At 35.9% G+C, this 18,518-nt stretch overlaps 1 protein-coding gene across 1 annotated transcript in view; it reads right to left on the bottom strand.

Annotated features, from left to right (window-relative positions):
• ZNF236 (zinc finger protein 236) overlaps positions 1 to 18,518 on the bottom strand; it is a gene marked incomplete at its 5' end in the record, with an annotated part of 79,044 nt that overhangs the window by 47,865 nt on the left and 12,661 nt on the right. The window contains 6 exons of the mRNA XM_084280161.1: positions 4,263 to 4,409; positions 5,765 to 5,937; positions 9,282 to 9,406; positions 12,458 to 12,636; positions 16,703 to 16,867; positions 18,149 to 18,291. Of these exons, the coding sequence (XP_084136287.1) occupies positions 4,263 to 4,409; positions 5,765 to 5,937; positions 9,282 to 9,406; positions 12,458 to 12,636; positions 16,703 to 16,867; positions 18,149 to 18,291 (932 nt within the window). The remainder of the gene's footprint in view (positions 1 to 4,262; positions 4,410 to 5,764; positions 5,938 to 9,281; positions 9,407 to 12,457; positions 12,637 to 16,702; positions 16,868 to 18,148; positions 18,292 to 18,518) is intronic.

The raw sequence follows: 18,518 nt of genomic DNA, 5'->3' as shown, positions 1-18,518 counted from the left end.
GTGAAGTGACAACAGTGATAAATCCCCTTGGCATTTCTTTTTAAAATCAGAAATAAAGACTTGTTCATTTATAAACTTCTGTTCCTTATAAAAAACAGACTGCACAAGTATACCATAACTGAAACAACTGCTTTAGAGCATTTATTTTACTGCAGAAACGATAAATATGTATTTATATAATGTCTGGTCCCATAGTCCTGTTTCTTAGAATACAATGGATATTTGCTTCTAATATTTACGTCTATTCTCTACAAATAATCACATCTAGGAACACACACATAAACATAAGCTGCTATCTTCTTTCAGATCACTTTGAACAAAAAATAATCTTAGGCTTCACATGTGTAATATTTCTTCCAATCTGTAAACTCCTCTGAGATTTTCTTTACACTAACACATTACACTGAACAATCAAAATGACACTGTCACCGTATTTGAGGATGGTTACAAAGTAATATATAAAGAAAAAATAGCTTGACTCCAGCTACATCCTGTGAATTTGATGAAGTATTCTTAATGCCTTCTCATGAGACGATATAAAACAAACTCTTAACATGTTTCTCTTGCATGCATGTGAGAACAGCACTTGTTGTTTTCCTGATTTAACCATTATCCCATCCTTTTTCACCTCCCCAATGGGACTCCATCTCTTCAGATTCATATTCAGAAAAAGCATTTCAATATGTATTCTACAAAATAAAAGACACTATATGGCGTTTTCATTGCAATAAACAGGAACTGAAGCAAAGTGTTTTGCTAGAATGTAACAGCTCTTTATAGATACCATTTTCTTGAAACTGAATGCAGGGAAGCTCTTCAGTAGAGCTGGAAATCTACAGTAAAAAGTCTATAAAATTCTCCCCGGCTTTAGCAAGAGAAAAAAAAAGTTAATAAAGTAACTGCTCAACATAATCTTTGACACGAAAATGACAATATTACATGCATTTTGCCAGCATGTTCACATAATATACAGCAGTTAATAATATACAGTCTCATGGAGGTTAGCTTTTTTGAAAAAGAATACATACATATGCACTTGTAGAAAATGTGTTACTATTACTATTAAGATACCCTGTTCATTATAAAAAGTTTCAGAGGTCTCTTTGTAGGTCTCATTCCAATAACTGATTTTAAAAATAGTGTAGAGAATGATGTGGTTTATTATTGCTTCATAATTCTGCATTTGTTCAATTAGAATAGCAGACCTTGTGATCACCCCTAGTCTGATCTGCTCTGTAACACGGCCGCGTGACTGCTCTGGATGAATTACTCCTTCAAGGAAAGTCACTGTACAGAAATAACAGCAGTTCTTTATATCAAGTAATTTATTGTGGTGAGTCTTTCTGTTGCTCTCCAACTTCAACAAGTTGCTCCAATAGTAAATTATCCACACTAATATTCCATACTTTATTTCAAAATGTGAGTTTGTCTAGCTTCAACCCTCAAAACTTTTTTCTCTTCTCTATCAAAAAAGAGATTACAGAAGAGATTACAAGAAGTAAAAGAAAGAATCATCAAGGATGCAACAAGCTCTACTTACCAAAAGGCCAACATTTAATAAAAGTACCTATTTATTTTCTTAAAACCATGTGTGATACATGGTATATAGTCCCATGGAGGAAACTGAGTGTACACACATTCATTTCAACAACTGAAGAGCATATACACATTCAGTTAAAGGAACCCAGGGAGGCTGTGTGTCTGAAGGCATGGAAACCAGCAGACACTACATCAAAGAGGGAATATCTAAAAACATGTAACAAGATTGCTGCTGATTCACCTTAGCACTGAGGTCTGTCTGCATCAGTTCTGAGGTGATGCCACGTGTCCCTTTTCCACAAGATTCCCATACAGTCTATAGCTACCAGTTTAAAAATAGAGGGCAAGGGTAAAGAGAATTCAGGCTTCTGCTCTGCTAGACTAGAAAGTGAGGCTTCTCCTTGCTTGGTTTCCTAGATCCACTACATGTAAACTGAAGTTGAGTCTGCAAGGTTCACACTTAAACAGCCTAAACTGTGGCTCAGCAGTTACTAAATCATTCTCTGGAGAAGGAACAGGTTTGAAGACACCAAGACTAAGGATGGAACTAGACCAGTTCTCCCTCTTGGTAGCAAAGAGCACCAGGCAACCTGGGAGGACAGTGTGATGCTCTCAACTGGCATCTCTCACTGGGGAAAAACCTGGCACTCTGCATCAAGTACAGGAAACCACACAATGTGGCTCAACTGATGACTACATTTCAGACCTGTGCTTACACATACACACACACACACCCACTCCTCCCTAAAAAATAGGGATCACCTCTGATACCACTCCTTACCAAGGAAAAGAACTTCAATTGTTCAAAAAAAGAAATAAGTTTTACTTAAAAGACTTGTTGCTGAGGACTGTTGCACATCTTTTTCCACCAGTTAAGTGAAAGTGGTTTCTCCCACTTTTAGTCCTGGCACAAAAATGACAAAAGCCGTACACTTACGTTCTTCCATTTGTTATCAACAGGTTGCAAAAGATTAGTGGGGGATGTTGTTAAAGGCTGGGTGACAGAGTCCTACAAAGAAATCAAATGAAGTATTTTAAGCCTTATATACCGAATAGAAGAAAAACATGGCTAGTATCACACATAAAAGCAGCACAGTGCATTTTCTCACAGCCTGGAAACTAGGGACATTAAAAATGAGACTGCAGGAGAAATACATCAGTACCTAGAATCACTAATGTTGCTTCACTGTTTATATGCACTAAATAAACACATTTTACAGAAACCAACACCTTAGCTATAAGGACTAAGGCAGCAAAAGGCAAATAACAACCTTACAGTAAGCATACTTTACAAGATGTACTCTTCTATCACACAAGAATGCATTCTCTGGTAGCATGGCACTTCAGACTTCAACTTGTGGAATTTGTTGTGTTAAGGACATAACCATTATTCATCCTCAGGTATATAACAAGGGATGACAGAGACTTATCACTAACTTCAGACTGGAGATTTGTTGTTAAAGAAGCTCTGCAAGTATTGAGCAGAATGAGAAAGTCAGTTCTAGTATAAATAATGCTAGTGCTAATCTACAAATGTACAATCTTTCTATAGCAATAAAAATAAATCTATCAAATCTTTGAAATTTCAGATATATAATTAAAAATAAAAAAGCATAATGTTCTTTTAATATGCAACTGGCACATCAGTTACTATCTTTATTCTTCCTTGTTAAACTTATCACAGAATCACAGAATACCCTGAGCTGGAAGGGACCCATTATTGGCAAGTTTTTTTCCTCTCCCATTCTGCTCATACTACTGTACTGAAGTATTCTGTATTTCCTCCCACCCACCACATCATGCAAGCAGAGAAGCAGGTATGCAGCAAAGGTAACAACAATACGCTTCTGTCGCATCAATACACAATGCAAATGCAAAATACTCAAGCAAACCAAACTCCAAAACAAAGCTGGGCAGGAAAAGAAAACATGAGGAAGTATGAAGAAATCCTTTTCCATTCTGCATTTAAGATTAGGCTTGCGAATGAAGAGATGTACAAAGAGATGTAGAGGTTATATGTACTTGCAAGCACATAGGACACATCGGTCTCTTTCTCTTTCAGTTAACCTGAAGAGACTCATAGCAACTGCCATACAGAAAGAAAACACTTTATGAAAGCTACAAAATAAGAATGGTGCTCCAAACAACGCTACTAGACACAGCTGCAAAATGAAATAGAGACTTTAAATTTTAACCCTCTTCTCCAAAGTCTGCTGTTACTTGTTATCCATTGAACTTTAAAGCATAAAGCTGGATATTATGTGAAACAGAGGGCAATAAAGGTAGAAAAAGTAGTTCTATTCAAAGAAGAAAAAAATACTATGATACATGAAATATGCACTGGCTCAAAAAATAAAATAGTTTTACGAAACCAGAAGCAGTTTCTGAAATGTAGCTTCTTGTATCTTGGTAAACAAAACCCACCAACATTCAGTGCTTCCAATAAAGCTTTTTCTCTTCATGGTCTGTCAAATAAGCAGCTGACACTTAAAACAAGATATGAGAAATACTCAGAGAAAGAATCCACTACGTCATCATATGCAATAGAGCTATATAAACTATTTCTGAAAATCAGTTAAAACTAATATATAATTTGAATAGTTCCAGATTTCAGTGTTCCAGCACTCTTCCAGCAAAACTTCACAATTAATTTTATGCTGTCTGGGAAGGAAACCCAGATAAACTCTTAAAGGCATTTTATCACTATGCCAAGCAAAACTTACCGCTGAAACATGAGATACATCTGTTGTAGAGCTTGCAGAATTCTGTGGACCACCCATGTGCATTTTGCTGATATGTGTATTTAAACTGCCCAAGCTTTTGAAGACACAGCTACATTCTGTACAGTTGTATGTAGGACCATTCTTCACCTTTAAAAAAAAAACCCAAAATTTATTACATTTTCCCTTTTCCTGCCATTTTTTATATTTTTCATTGTTTATGCACATAAGAAATATGCTATGAGGTTATGAGAGCTAAAATAGGTTGGGTTGGGGTTTTTTCAGGACTTTTTTTTTTTACTTAACAGGAAAGCAGACTAACAGAGAAAAAACTGAAAAATATTTTTGGCTTGAACTCCAACAATCTCCTATTCTTGAAAAGAAAATAAATCACTGTAAATCATGAAATTAACATTGATGCATTTTTTTCATGGAGCAAAAACTATCACATATAGGGAGCTGTGATCAGTACAGAAAGTAAGTAGTCAAAAGTCACATGAGACATAAACATATAATTTAATATAATAAAGTGTAATACAAAACACTAAGTCATATTAACTGAAGGACTATGCCCTAAAAGTAAAATTACTCTAACACACTAAAAGGATCCTTACTAAAAAAATAAAATATTCCAATAAATAAGATCTATTATTGTAACACAGAAATGGAAAACATGAAAGTAAAGCTCAGATGGAGCAGGGGAAAAAGTGACAGTGGAGATGATATTTTGCACGCAGGGAAAAAAAAAAATGAGGGGGAAAAAAAAAAGAAAAAAAGCTGTTCCTAACATTTTATAGCTTCCAAATCAAAACTGGGTCTCTTTCTACAGGTATTTCCAACCATGAATCACTAAAGTCTGCAAGGAAATTACTGAAGAAAGTGACATAGTCAGTGTCAGTCATAACATTAAATTACATTATCTTAACAGCACCTTTTGAATCTTAAAAATTTTCTGTCACAAGAAAAAAAATCAGCATAAAGAGGTCTGCGATAACCATGGTTTTTTATCTTATTCTGTAATTTTCTTCTATCTGTAACTGAAAAACCTCTGAAAAAGGCTGTTAGATAAATACTTCAAAGACAAATTGCAAGCATGGTCTGTGATGGAGTAGGTGGGTTGTTGTTTGGCTTTGACATTTTTCACCATTTTCTGCTTTGCTGCTTTTGGCTTACTCTCACCTGATTCTAGCCCTCCTTCTCCCAGGACTGACACAGGTACATTTTTATACACCTAAACCCACTAGTAATTTCTTAATCTATCTGAAGAGACAAGGGTAAGCGAAGGTTTTGCTACGTCTCCTGAGCACACATCTATTCAGATGAAGCTATTTCAGGAACGCTTGCAGGTGCGACCACCCAACTGGAATCTACACCACAGCAGTAAATCCACATCGGCCGCAGGAAGCACCGGCGCAGCCCGGGAACAGCAAACAGGGCGCTTTCAACACTGGGAAACGAATAAGCAGTATATCAGCGGCAAGGGCTTTACGAATAAGGGTATTTACCTCGGAGTGAACTCTCTGTATGTGTGACTGAAGGTTGCCTTTCTGAGAAAAGGCTGCAGGACAAAAGGCACAAGCGTGGGGCTTCTCGCCGGTGTGCTTGATCATGTGGGTCTGCAGCGCCCCCTTCTGGTTGAAGGCCTTCCCGCACTCGCTGCATTTAAACGGCCGCTCACCTGACAGAGACAGAGAGAAGGGGTGGGTGGGAGGGGGCGAGGGGGAGGGGGCGAGGGGGCGGGTTGGGGGGGATAAAGGGCTTTAAATAAGCATTCGCAGCTTCCTCTACCTGCCTGAAAATTTCCATCCGTTAAAATTAAACGCTTATGTGTACATAGCCACACGTAAACACATGTTATTGGGTGTTTTGGCAATGAAATCGTTTACCTCCATCACCAACCTCGGCTGCTACTCTGATTAAGATGTAGCTCTGTGAGCAAGTTTTATGACCTGGTTGGTGACGAGCAGTTAGAAAGCATAAAATAAATGGAACTAGTGTGAAAATTATTTGGAACAGCATCCCCTCAACCTGTGGTTTGGAAGCATCTCAGAAGTTGCTGTGCAAAACCACCTGAGGAAAAGGAAAAGGGGAAAAGGAAACCAAAACCACATAATGCCAACTCTTTCACACCTGAACCTGTAAAATGAATGTACCTGCACGGAAACAAACACAGAAGTAGAGGGTGGAATGGACCATAATAAATAACTAACAGTCAAAAATGTAACCTTTTGGTTTGTCTAAAATCAAAAAGCCTTACAGCAACACCGAAAAAGATGGCCTATAGCTCCTGCTCCCCAACAAATGTTAATACCCATTCATTCTTTACAGACACCTATTGAAAATGTGCAGTAAAACAATGGTTTTGCACAGTTCTTTCTAAAATATACTTATAAACCCCGGAATGTTCATATTACTACTGAACATTAAAGAAAATCTAGGCAGTATTGCTACAGGAATGCTCCGTCCCCATTGCCTGATTTCTGTTTTCTCAGTGGTGCGGACACTTAAGAGTTATTTTTACAAAGACAGATTACCCATTGAAAAATCCCCAGAAATTGTAAGCAACAAAACATAATAGAACCACATTAACATATTACAAAGATACATAATTGAAACACAAGTACTAAGACCAAAGTACAGCTTCTCACAACCACATGTCTTAATTAAGGCTACTGGAAATTGCCATTGTGAACTTTTTTTCTTTTTCTTTTTTTTTTTCAAGTGAAATATTTTAGCTGTGCTAACTCCAGGACCTCTGAGAACTTTCAACACTTTACATTTCCACATTTTGTTAGCAAAAAAAACCCTATGAGCATGCTGTGCATTATGTCTGCTACACCAGGAAGTACTAGCATGTGCTAAATATTATGCGCACTAAAGCAGTTTTAATGAATATTTTTAAATTACTTCTAATTATATAACTGTAATTACATCTAGTTTAATATGATTCTCAATTAAATTCACATTGTTTAAAATAAGAGCGGCTATTTGCTGACATAGATTACAAGCATACAACTCACAGAATATCAACTCTGAAGGAATATTCATTTTCTGTTCTGCTGCTTATGGCTTTTGAAAATGCTTTACGGTTTGTGGGGTTTAGCTGTGTACTTTTTTAATACAGACTAAAACAGAGAGTACTGTTTCAGAATTTGAAAAACAGTGACAAAGTTCATACTGAGTTTTCACAGTTAAAAAAGGCTTAGCTTAGTTTCCATTAGTATTGGCTGGTGGACACATAGAAGTATTGCTTCACGTAAAGTTCACCTATTTAAGAAAATTTCATTATTAACACTAAATATTAATTATAGCGTGGAAGTGTGGAATGTCCATAATTCTCAGGTACCACTTAATAAAATACAGATCTGGGAAGGGGAATATGAGGTTCATTACTAAGTTATTAATAAGGGAACTGCAATTCCTGAGACTCTTTTTCCCCCAAAAATGGTGCAAGTGCTCGAAATTAATAGCTACGAACATAAAAACTATTGCAATTTAAACAGTAATGGAATGCTGTCTGTGTAGCACAGACATGCTTAAAAATTAAAGACTTAAGCATTCTAAATTCTGTAAAGCAGCATTTGTCTTTCCCACATTTTTTCCTGTACCTGAAGCAATTGGTTGCCAGGCAGATTGTCTGCAGATTTAAGGTAACAGCATACTTCACAAATTAAGTGAGCATTCACCAGCCACTTGGAACTCAAAATGATCTATAGCATGTGCAGATTAGGACTTCACATTCTTCGCTGGTTTCCCAATAAACCAACGTCCTTTTACTTGTCAAAAGAACTACAAATGCTTTTGATCTTTCCGAAGATTCAGAAAAGTGTCCTCAACCAACTAGAATCTCCTTTAATTCTGACTAGAATAAAACACTGTATCAAATAGATACAAAACTCAAAAAAAAAGTCACTGAAAATTAACTTTCTTAGATATTACTTAGAGGCAACTTTTAAAGCAGGTACGAGGGTGACCTCTTGTGTTATTGCTTAACAATTAAATTATAAAACTTGAAAAGATTCCTAAGAAGTCATGCAACAGAACTTTTCTTTCCTGGCAAACAAAGCCATTCTCACACATAGCAACCCTTCACATCACTGTCTGAACAGACTGCTAATACAAACAACATTGCACACTGACAGAATTTATTTTTTTTTTACCTAAAAACTAGACAAAAAGCAATTTATTCACAAGATGGAAAATACCTATACACTGCGCAGTAGTGGAGCACCTTCAATTAAGATTTTCTTTAAAGCTGAACTTTTGCTATATTATGTATGTCTGGTTGAAACCTGACAACTACTCTGACAGTACTCCGTTCACTTCAAAAACTTTTTTACTATTTTATACAACACTTACTGTGCTGTAACTTACAGTTACTGAAATTGCTTAAGGGTTAAACAAATACACGTATTTATTACAGATATTATGCAAAATTGAACAGCCACATGCTCTTTCTCAAATATCAAGATTAGAATCTAGGCTTATCATCTCACAAGTTCACTTTGGACAGCCTGAAAACGGCAGTCACAGTAAGCAAAGAAAATATATGTCAGCAGCTTTAAATAAATCCATCTAAACCCAAAAGCAAGACTACTATGTTAGTAATGTTATTCATTCTCATGCATTTCTACTCTTTTTTGATTGTAAACTTTACAACCTGTGCTCTAGAGTATATAAACCCTATTTAGAATACCTGACCGACCCTTATCTAGGTATTCCAATTTTAGGTTCATTGAAATGTTACATACCAAAACTGGTATACTGTTACAAATGAAACCAGTAAGTCAGTAAAATTTCCAGATGTTCATAGTTAGAAAGAGTTAAAAACATTTTCAAAAGCATATAAATTTATTAATCAAAGGAATTACACAAAGGGTTGTTTAAACCAAGAGCTAACAGCATCTAATGAGCCATATGTATTAATACTATTTCAAATCCCAACAGGGAGAAAAATATTTAGTATTTCAGAGATTAGTTGTATATTGTAAAACAAATGCAAACTTAATTCCAGAGTGTTACCTGTGTGTATCCTAACATGTCTTGTTAACTGGCTTGGCTTCTGAAACGTCTTTCCACAGTGTGGACAGGAATAGGTAAACCCACTTCTGTCAATATTTCTGTTGTAAGACCTGGTATTTGATACCCTGTCATTAAAAAAAAAAAAAAACAAACAAAACAAATCAATAAAATCCTTTTAATCCTAGTATTAAACATTATTTGGCAGAAGCTGATTTTACCCCATCATTTTTAACATACAGTGTAAATTTGATGACAACGTACAGTGTGTCAACTGTGACAATCAAAACCAAACTCTGTAACGGAACAAAAGAGCAATGGAAATGGAGAGCTTTTATAAGTGCCTACAAACACCAAGAATCTTCATTATTTCTGTAACAAAACCAGTATTTCTTAGATGTTCTCTACAGACCTTCACACCGTAAATTCTCCTAGAAGATGCCCTGACTCCACAACTACTACTTTGGTAGGAACTTTCAACTCAGTGCAAGAAGACTTGGTGCACAGCAAGACTTTTGTTCTTAACTAGATTAGGTAGAACAGAACTCAAATGCAGTTGCTCAGGGTCAAACAAAAACAAGTTAGGAATGTAACAACCCAAATATTCACCCCTGTTCCTCAAATACAAATCATTATATCCACAGAGACCCGGTAACAGATGATGTAACTTCCCATAATTCCTTTCTCTACAAACAAAAGTCAGCAACGTGGGAAAAACAACTGATTTTATGCTGGGGAAGGCAGGGGGGTGGAACTGAAACCTAAGGGATATTACAAAAGACATTAGAAAAACTCAGCTAAATAAGGTGAAACCATAAGGCAGTGGTATCTACAGCACTCCACGTTTTCCATACTGCCAGAGTATTTACACCGATACAGTAACCGAGCTTGTCAATACTGCTTAAAGCTGACTGAAATTATACAAATTCAAATACCTGGTGGTTTTCTGAACACCTGAAAAAGAAGAACTAGCTAAATGTGGAGCAGATGTGCAAAATACACCACCACCTTGAAACCTCAGTATAACAATACAAAACACAAAAATAGCAGAGGAGTCTGTGCATAACACAGGAAATCATTAAGCCTACTCAAATAATGCACCTTTCTACTCTGAGGGAACATAGATATTTGGTGTATATTTTAAGGAAAGCACATTTTTCCTTCCAATTACTTGAAACAAACATGACATGTTTCTAACCTTTTTATACTTTTGCAGAGTGAGCACAAAGTAATGCATTTTACTTATGCCTATTAATTATAGCTATCAAAATTTACTGAAGTATTCAGAGTAGAATCAATTGAAGAATCAGAGAGAGAACAGCACAGATGTTAGAACCTCCTCCCCATTCCATCTCAGGGCAGATCTAGACCAGCCCAATTGTCAAAATATGCTCTCTGATGAACAACATCTCTTTCAATTATAGACGTGGCATTTTAGTTAAGGAAATAATACCAAATTTGGAGACAAATGCAGAGACAATCCTTCAAGATCAGATCACCTTCTAAAATATTCCCTCAGAGTTATGACCATTTTCTTTTCAGCAAAAGGTAGATACTAAAATTCTAATGTCATCATAGTTTTTCATTCAAATGCTTCAAACACAAAATAAACACCTTTTTCGGAAGGAAAAGTGAAAAACGAACTTTATGAAAAAACCAACAGGAAAAAGGCTCTTCATAATATCAAATTCTAAAAAAAATTTGAAGCTTATTTTCCAATGAAAAGCAGGAATCAAGTAGTAAGATTTTTAACTACTAATGTATGTCTTTGAACTTTAAACACAGTCAGGCTGCCTAGTCAAATGTTAACTTTTCATAATTCATCTGAAGAATAGGACTGTGTCAATAAATAAAAAAATTATAATCAGAATATTCACATTTTTCCTTTCAAAATCATTTCTATCAAAATGCAGGAAGTAGAGTGGGATCACTTATACAAGTCATTAACTGACTCACTCAGACGGTGCTGCTGGTGAAAGCACAGTAAAACACCACTAGGGACAGCAGATTCTTGAACACAAATGCAACACGTTTCTACATCTGAACTGATAAAGTGATTCTCATATAAGTTCTGAATCTAGAAATAATACATGCTTATGAAAACAAATTATCATAGAGCACTTTTATTTCATTAATATCAGAATGTAGCATGCACAATACTCCCACAATCTCAGACAGCATGTTATATTCACTCATCCATTCTCTGTTTATCCATCCTAACTTACATGGGAGTTTTCCACAACAGGAATGATTGTGTGTGCAATATTCTGTAACTCAATAGAAGCATAACACCTTTACCTCAATTTTCCATTTGCAAATGGAAATCAACAACCATTTTAAACCTTCTGGAACACAACTGTTAAGATCTTACTACCTGTATCATCTGCTAACAAAAATAACTGGGAATACCCTGTATATCTGATTTTTTAATGTGTATTTTTTCTGTCTGTTGTTTACAGAAACAGAGCAACGATTAAGAGAGAGATCAACTTTGAAGAACCTTAGGCTTTCTTAAGATATAAACTAAACCAACACGAGTAAGGTTTTCTTTCTTCTAACTTAACTTTTACCTTCCTAAATGTAGAGTTAAATTAGAGAGCTGAAAGAAAGGACAGAGTAAATTTTCACCAAAAGTAAACCCAGGGTTTATAAGGCCTATTTTTTACCTTCATTTTGTGCTTTTTCAGATTTACAAGAAACTCACAGCAGATTGTGGTTAAGGACTACTTGCAAAAGATTATCAGACTGCAAAGAACAACTTCTTTGCAGGATTGTATCAGGATTTTTGCAATTACAGTAACTGCTAGATAAAATTAGTATACTTTTTCTTCAATGTACTGCCGTTAGCCTTTAAAAACACACATAAACACACTTCAAAAAGCACTTGTTTATCAGAAGAACTTTGCCTATGTTTACAAATAGCTAGAGATGGAACTATGCATAGTATGGGTGCCTAAATATGAAAACAGGGGAAAAAAAACCCAAAGCCTCCAAAAACAACTACTTACTTTAGCAAAGTTTTAAAAAACAAATGCAATTTCGTAACAGCCTGCCACAGAAAAGAAACAATCTGCATGGTACTTTGCTGACTAGAAATGCTAGTCTTATGCTACTCTTGCTTCCCCCAGCTATCACCTTCTAAGTAACATCTCATTTTGATACAATCCCATGATTGTCACCTTATTTTATAGTGAGTTTTCATATGCTCCTTTAGCTGTGAAGAAGTTTCAAATTCCTTTTTGCAAGACTTGCAGCTGTGGGTCCTACTGCCTGCCAATTCTTGACGATGTTCTTCCATGTGTATGGACAGCTGACTCTGTAAAGTAAATTCATCTCCACACTCTGAACAGATAAGATTCTGAAAGAGATAATAGAGACTGATTTTTCAAAAGATTCTCAAAGAGTAGTAACACTTGCACAAGCTTTGCTCAAGTAGATTAATGTATCCTTCTATGGACATTGGCAGCTGGAAGCAGGCAGCTATAAAAGTATACAAGCAAAGAAAAAGGTTATGAGTCCCATAATATAAATCACGAACAAGCTAAGGTAATATTTATATATTAAGAAACTCCACTGAAACTGAATTCTGGAAAAGGTTCATATGGTGGCAGAAGCAAGGAGCTCAGAACCACCCTCACCACCATTCCCTATTTCCTCAGTAGGCTAGCTTTAGATACACAAAGGAACTTTCCTGCCATTACCTATACTCTATATAAACATTTGTGAAACATACCACTTCCTAACCAGAAACACCTTAGCTGTAGAGATTTTACACATTTACTCATACACATTCAGTCATCTTCACTTACAGTAAATCCCACCACAGTTACAGATAAGCCAACAGAAATAAATAGGGACACATAATGGTTTTTTACAGGTATTACTTCAAACCACTAACTTTAAAGCAGCGCTAAACATACCACTTTCCAGTTACTTTAGTATTCCATGTCATTTAGAACGGAATTCATACTTGTAATGTTTAATGCAAAAGCACTGCCATCCCCCTGAAATTCAGAGGAAGAAACAAATATTGTTTCAATGAAAACGAAAAGCCTCGTTTGTTTGACTTCACTTTGCTTTTCAAAGCCATTAAGTTCATTTCTTACTGTATCTTTATTTTACAAAATCTAAGCAGAGAGTTAAGATTAAGCATCTAAAAATATCCACCATCTCTTTGGCAAGACATCTGTTATATGTTCCTTACTGGCGTGCGTAAGTGAATTCAGAGAGTTTTTGTCGCAGCTCAGTTTTCAATAATTGCAATTATCACTGCGAATGGAAATGTTTTCTACTCTTTTTTTTCCTCCCTGAATGATCAAAAAGGGAGAAAAAACCCTACAGTGTTCATTTAAATAAAGGTATTGACAAGAATGTTTAAATCAAAAGGAACAAAGATACGCAGTGCCATTTTTAAAATACTTTGACAATGAACTTTTCCCTAAATCTAAAAAAACCCCAAGAGTTCTGCAGTATCACCAGACGTTTCCACACAAAAACTTAAAAATCTGCATTCCTTTAATGAAATACTACCTCAAAAATTACTTGTTTAATCTAACCTAGAGATCACTATTACCTGACCGCAGCTGTAGTGTGGGACAAGAAGTAAATATTACTTTGTTTTCCAGGACCTACATCTAAATCTGAATAAGAATACTTACCGTAAAGTATGGCTCTTATGCAACAGATTTGGTTTTCAATGATCCTTCTGTACAAGTGAGGAAAAAATACCCAAAGAGAAGCTTACAATGCATACTGAAGTAAGCTCATGGTCCCCAAAACTGAGTTTGTCTATTGCTTCTCAGCGTTTTTCAGACACATATATGACATTATTTTGTTGTTACACATATTCTGTTAGGCAACTTCCACAAACAAATAGCCTAAGAAATGGTGTTTGAGTCAACAGAAGTCTATGTATTTTGGTTCATTGCTGTAAGAAAGCAAGGACACAGTAAAACACAAGTATTCCTGAGTTTTTTGTTCAGTTTGCCAAACCCAACAGCATGTCTCTGGAAAAGGCAGTAACAGATTTATTTTTTTGCCCCTCAAGCAAACAAAAAGTCCCCTACCACACAGAAAACAAGTAATCACACATTGTTAAGGTGACTATGGTTAAACTCACCTTCTAACATTAAACAAAAGGGTCTGTTCATACACTGATAGATAATCATTAAAATTATAAGACAGCACAAATCAAATACAATGAGTACTGTTTGGGAATGTGGGGGAGGGCGGAGAGAGAGGAAAAAAAACCCTGCAAGAAACACCTCACACCCAAGACTTCTTAGAAACAGAATTTCCCTTTTATAGCCACCAAATACCAGTTTTATTTTTATTTTTTTAGCTATTTTCTAAAGCCCAAGCAAACCTCACACTCATGGAGAAAGAAGACACAGTAGCCGCTTTAGCACAATAAATTAGAAATTTGCAGTTGGTATTTAGCATTCCAGTCTCAGCAACTCAAAAAGCAGTGGTGGTACCACTGTCCATTTCCACTGAGGAAACAGACAAAACCAGGAACACTCTACAAGGTTGGACATATTTACACAAGGTATGTTCTTCATGATTTCTTAAAAAAAAGCTACCTGAACAGGAGGAATTTCAAATGTGTTGGTTTGTGGGTTTTTTTTTCCCCATTACACCAGTTTATCACACACAAATCACCAAAGAACACGGAGAGTAAAGCCTCTTGCAGACTCAATTTCAATAGCCCAGAAAATTCCTTCTGGAATCCTCTCACAGGACCAATCAATCATGCAAACCTGCATTTCAACACAGACAGATGCTCTCCCAAACCTAATTGGAGAACTCAAGAAGTTAATCACCCTAGTTTCTTGTTATTGCCCTCCTGCACTCATATCTGGATAGAACTGGCTGATGCAGCCCAAAGCAAGCCTAACGTTACCCAAACTTTGGCTTTGTGCAGCAATCTCCCCAGCTGCTACATATGTTCCCTAAGCAAGTATGTATCTTTGCTCTGTTTTCTGATTTTCAACCCTTCTAACAGCAAAAGAATACTAAACAGGAGGGAGATAGTACTCCACTAATAACATCTTATCCTGCACATTATGAAAAAGACCCCTGAATGACAGCTAGTGATGCTGCCATCACTACACTCTGCTTCAGGTTCAAACTCCAGCTCCCCTACAAGCCCTGTGTATAACTACTGGGAAAGTTATTCTTGCAGTTCTCTGTGAACTGTTACATTGATCTCTGGTTTATCACAGAATTATAGGCCCTTGTAAGAATACATTCCTTAGGAACTGAAAGGTGTTCATATCTTTAAATTTAATTTTCAAGCAACAGATTGAGTTCTATATTGGAAGGAATCACACAACCTATTCTTCTGACATCTGCACCAAGTACTGAAATCAGAGCTGTTGAAGTGGATGAAAAATCCCCTAGTGACAGAAACAAATACTAAAAATCACTCTTAGGCATGTTTCTCAATGCAGTTTCCTTATTCTGATGGTTTTAGCTTTTCATAAACCAAGTTTACTCAATAAATACCTATTAAGCTATGTATCATTATAGATACATTAGCACCACACAAAATTGTACTCAAGTCCTCTCATTTTAACTCGATTATGTACATGATAAAAAGTGAACTGGTAACAAGATTAAGGGAGGGATATGTTCCATACAGACTGAATTCCCTACCTATCATCCCAAACCTACTGGTCAAAAACTGCTGTAAAGCTGTCTGCAGTTGGTATGGGGAAACATACAATTGTTGTGTTTATGATTAGAAGTCTGGCAATAAAAAAGCATATTTGACTCAGCTCCAATTCTCCAACCCAAAGTACAATTTTAGAAAAGCATTCACAGGAGGAGGAGGAGGTTACATGATTGAGAAGTTGGTATTTTGGGCAGTACAATCAACTCTGGCAACTGCAGTAACACAGTAATGACTATAAGGTGTGCAAAATACTACTGTGCATTAAGTGCGTTAAAAATTTAAGCAATGCCTTATAAAAATGGAAAATGAAATAGTGAGAGAAAAAGGAACAAGAAGTACTCTCAAGCAAAATAACCACTCAAGAAAAAGGGGTGGGCGTTCTGGATAAGGGAACAGCTTCATAATGCAAGAAATAGATGGTGAGAATGCCTCACCATGATCAAAAATTATCACCCATACTATTACACGTGGGCTTATCAACTTATATGAAATCACAGAAATTGCTTCAAAAGAAAAGTATTTGTAAATGCCCAATCAGTTGGTAAAGACAGGATGGGAACACTTGCTTGTACCAACTGTATTAATTTTGGCTGCTATTATTAAAACAGACTCGCTTCTAAAATTTTGTATTTCCTCAGTATGACACCATTTATTCAATCCTCCAATCTAAAGCATATAGGTAAGGGATTAAATACAACTCTGATGACATGTCTTTTCAATATTTAAATTATAAGGTGTAATGAATTACCTCTTCTTTCTCATGTAGCATTATATGAGCTTTCAGACTGGCTACTCTGGAGAATTTCTTGTTGCACACAGGACACATGGGATCATCACCATTGTGAGTACATTTATGAAGTGTCAAGTTGAATTCAACATTGAATGACATCGGACACTGGTCACATCGGTGAGGCTGTTTAGTAAAACCACAAAAATAAAGGCAAAATTCAATCTCTCCATAAAGATTTCCATATCCCAGGTGACACAGAAAACCATACAAATCAAAATGTTCAAAATGTAAAAAAAGAGCAATTCAAGTACCTACGTACAATAATCTTCCTTTAAAATGCCAGTCTTAACTATTTTCTCTTCTTTGCATCTCTCAACTAAAAATGCAAATACAGCAGTTCAAGAACGCATGGGGACAGAAGACAGGGGAATTAAACAGACTCTCAAAATCAGGACTGTCCGAGGAGAGTGAAGTCAGCAGGAGAGAAGAATGAACAAGAGACAGAAATAAATTTTCCTACTTTAACTGAGACTGTGAACTCTCCTTAAAACAAAATTGATAATCGAACCAGCAAAGAGTTTTGTTTATGCCAGGACTGACTGACTGCTCTTGAGTTGGTACCTGCACAATCAGTCTTCATTATTTAAGAGCACCTGTATTTTACACAAATGCACAATAGCATGGTTTTAACAATATCAAACTCCATTTTTCCTATGTCAACTTTACAATGTTGAAACTTGTGCAAGCAATTCTTTGTTTACCTGGATTATCATACTGAAGTCCTACATTTTGTAAAAATTAACCAGTAGCTACAGCTGGCTTAAACAGTAATAAAATTATTTTTCCATCACATGTAAATTAGATTTAGCTTTGGGAAACAGAAAGCAGGGAACAGAGTGCTTCAGATTACAGATGAAATCTGTGGCAAAAGCTTCATTTAAAAAGTCAGTCCAGTCTTAATCAAGTGTCTGTATTTTTCTCATTCTTTCCCAAATTTGATTTGTAAGCAGCTGAAGCGGTGACATTAATCTACTCACTAATACATGCATACCAGATTAAGTTGCTTGGCATTATTGAAAACAGCTATGAGTGATTAGTGGTGTTGAGTTAATCAATAAAATCATTATTTTCTTTTTATTGCTAATGTTTAGAATCAGCTTGCAAATTCAATTAAAAGAAACTTGTACTTGATTTCTCAACTACCTGAATATTTTACAAATCAAAGAAAATGGCTAAAATTAAAAATTACTGAACTGGAAAAACAGTCTAAATGGTATCAAAGTAAAGTCCTGTCTCAAAGAATACACGAGGGAAAATTAAAAGAGAAACTTCATAAAGCTCCGAGATCCCCAAGTACTAATTATTAGATATGGGATTAAAAAAACCCATTAGCTTTACTTGTCAATATATGAAAATATCAATATACACTGCATTTTCTGAATTTATAGCTACTAAAATTCATACCTTGTCATTTTGCTCATGATCCCTCATATGGCGCTGGAACTGAGTCTCTCTTGGAAAAGACAGCAAACAGATCTCACACTTCTGGAAGTTAGGTACTTGGTAGGGAAAATTACTGTTCTCTATATTCGGTGTCAGAACATCATCTACAAAACAAGCATTGAAACAATTTCTATGAGGTCACATTTCATTTGCTTGTCATTTATTTAAAAAGCCCCACAGTTTTTCAAGCAGAAACTATTCAAACTCATGTAGAAGTTTGACTTACACAAGATTCTAACTTCACGGGATATTAAAGTTCTTGGGTATAAACATTACTGCTTCCATAGACACAGTGGACCAAAGGAGTATGTCCATCCCTCTAACTGCCAAT

This window comes from Gallinula chloropus, assembly GCF_964237585.1.
Source record: "Gallinula chloropus genome assembly, chromosome: 2".
NCBI lineage: Eukaryota > Metazoa > Chordata > Aves > Gruiformes > Rallidae > Gallinula > Gallinula chloropus.
The sequence above is the reverse complement of the archived record's forward strand: the minus strand, read 5'-3'. Positions and strand labels throughout refer to the sequence as shown.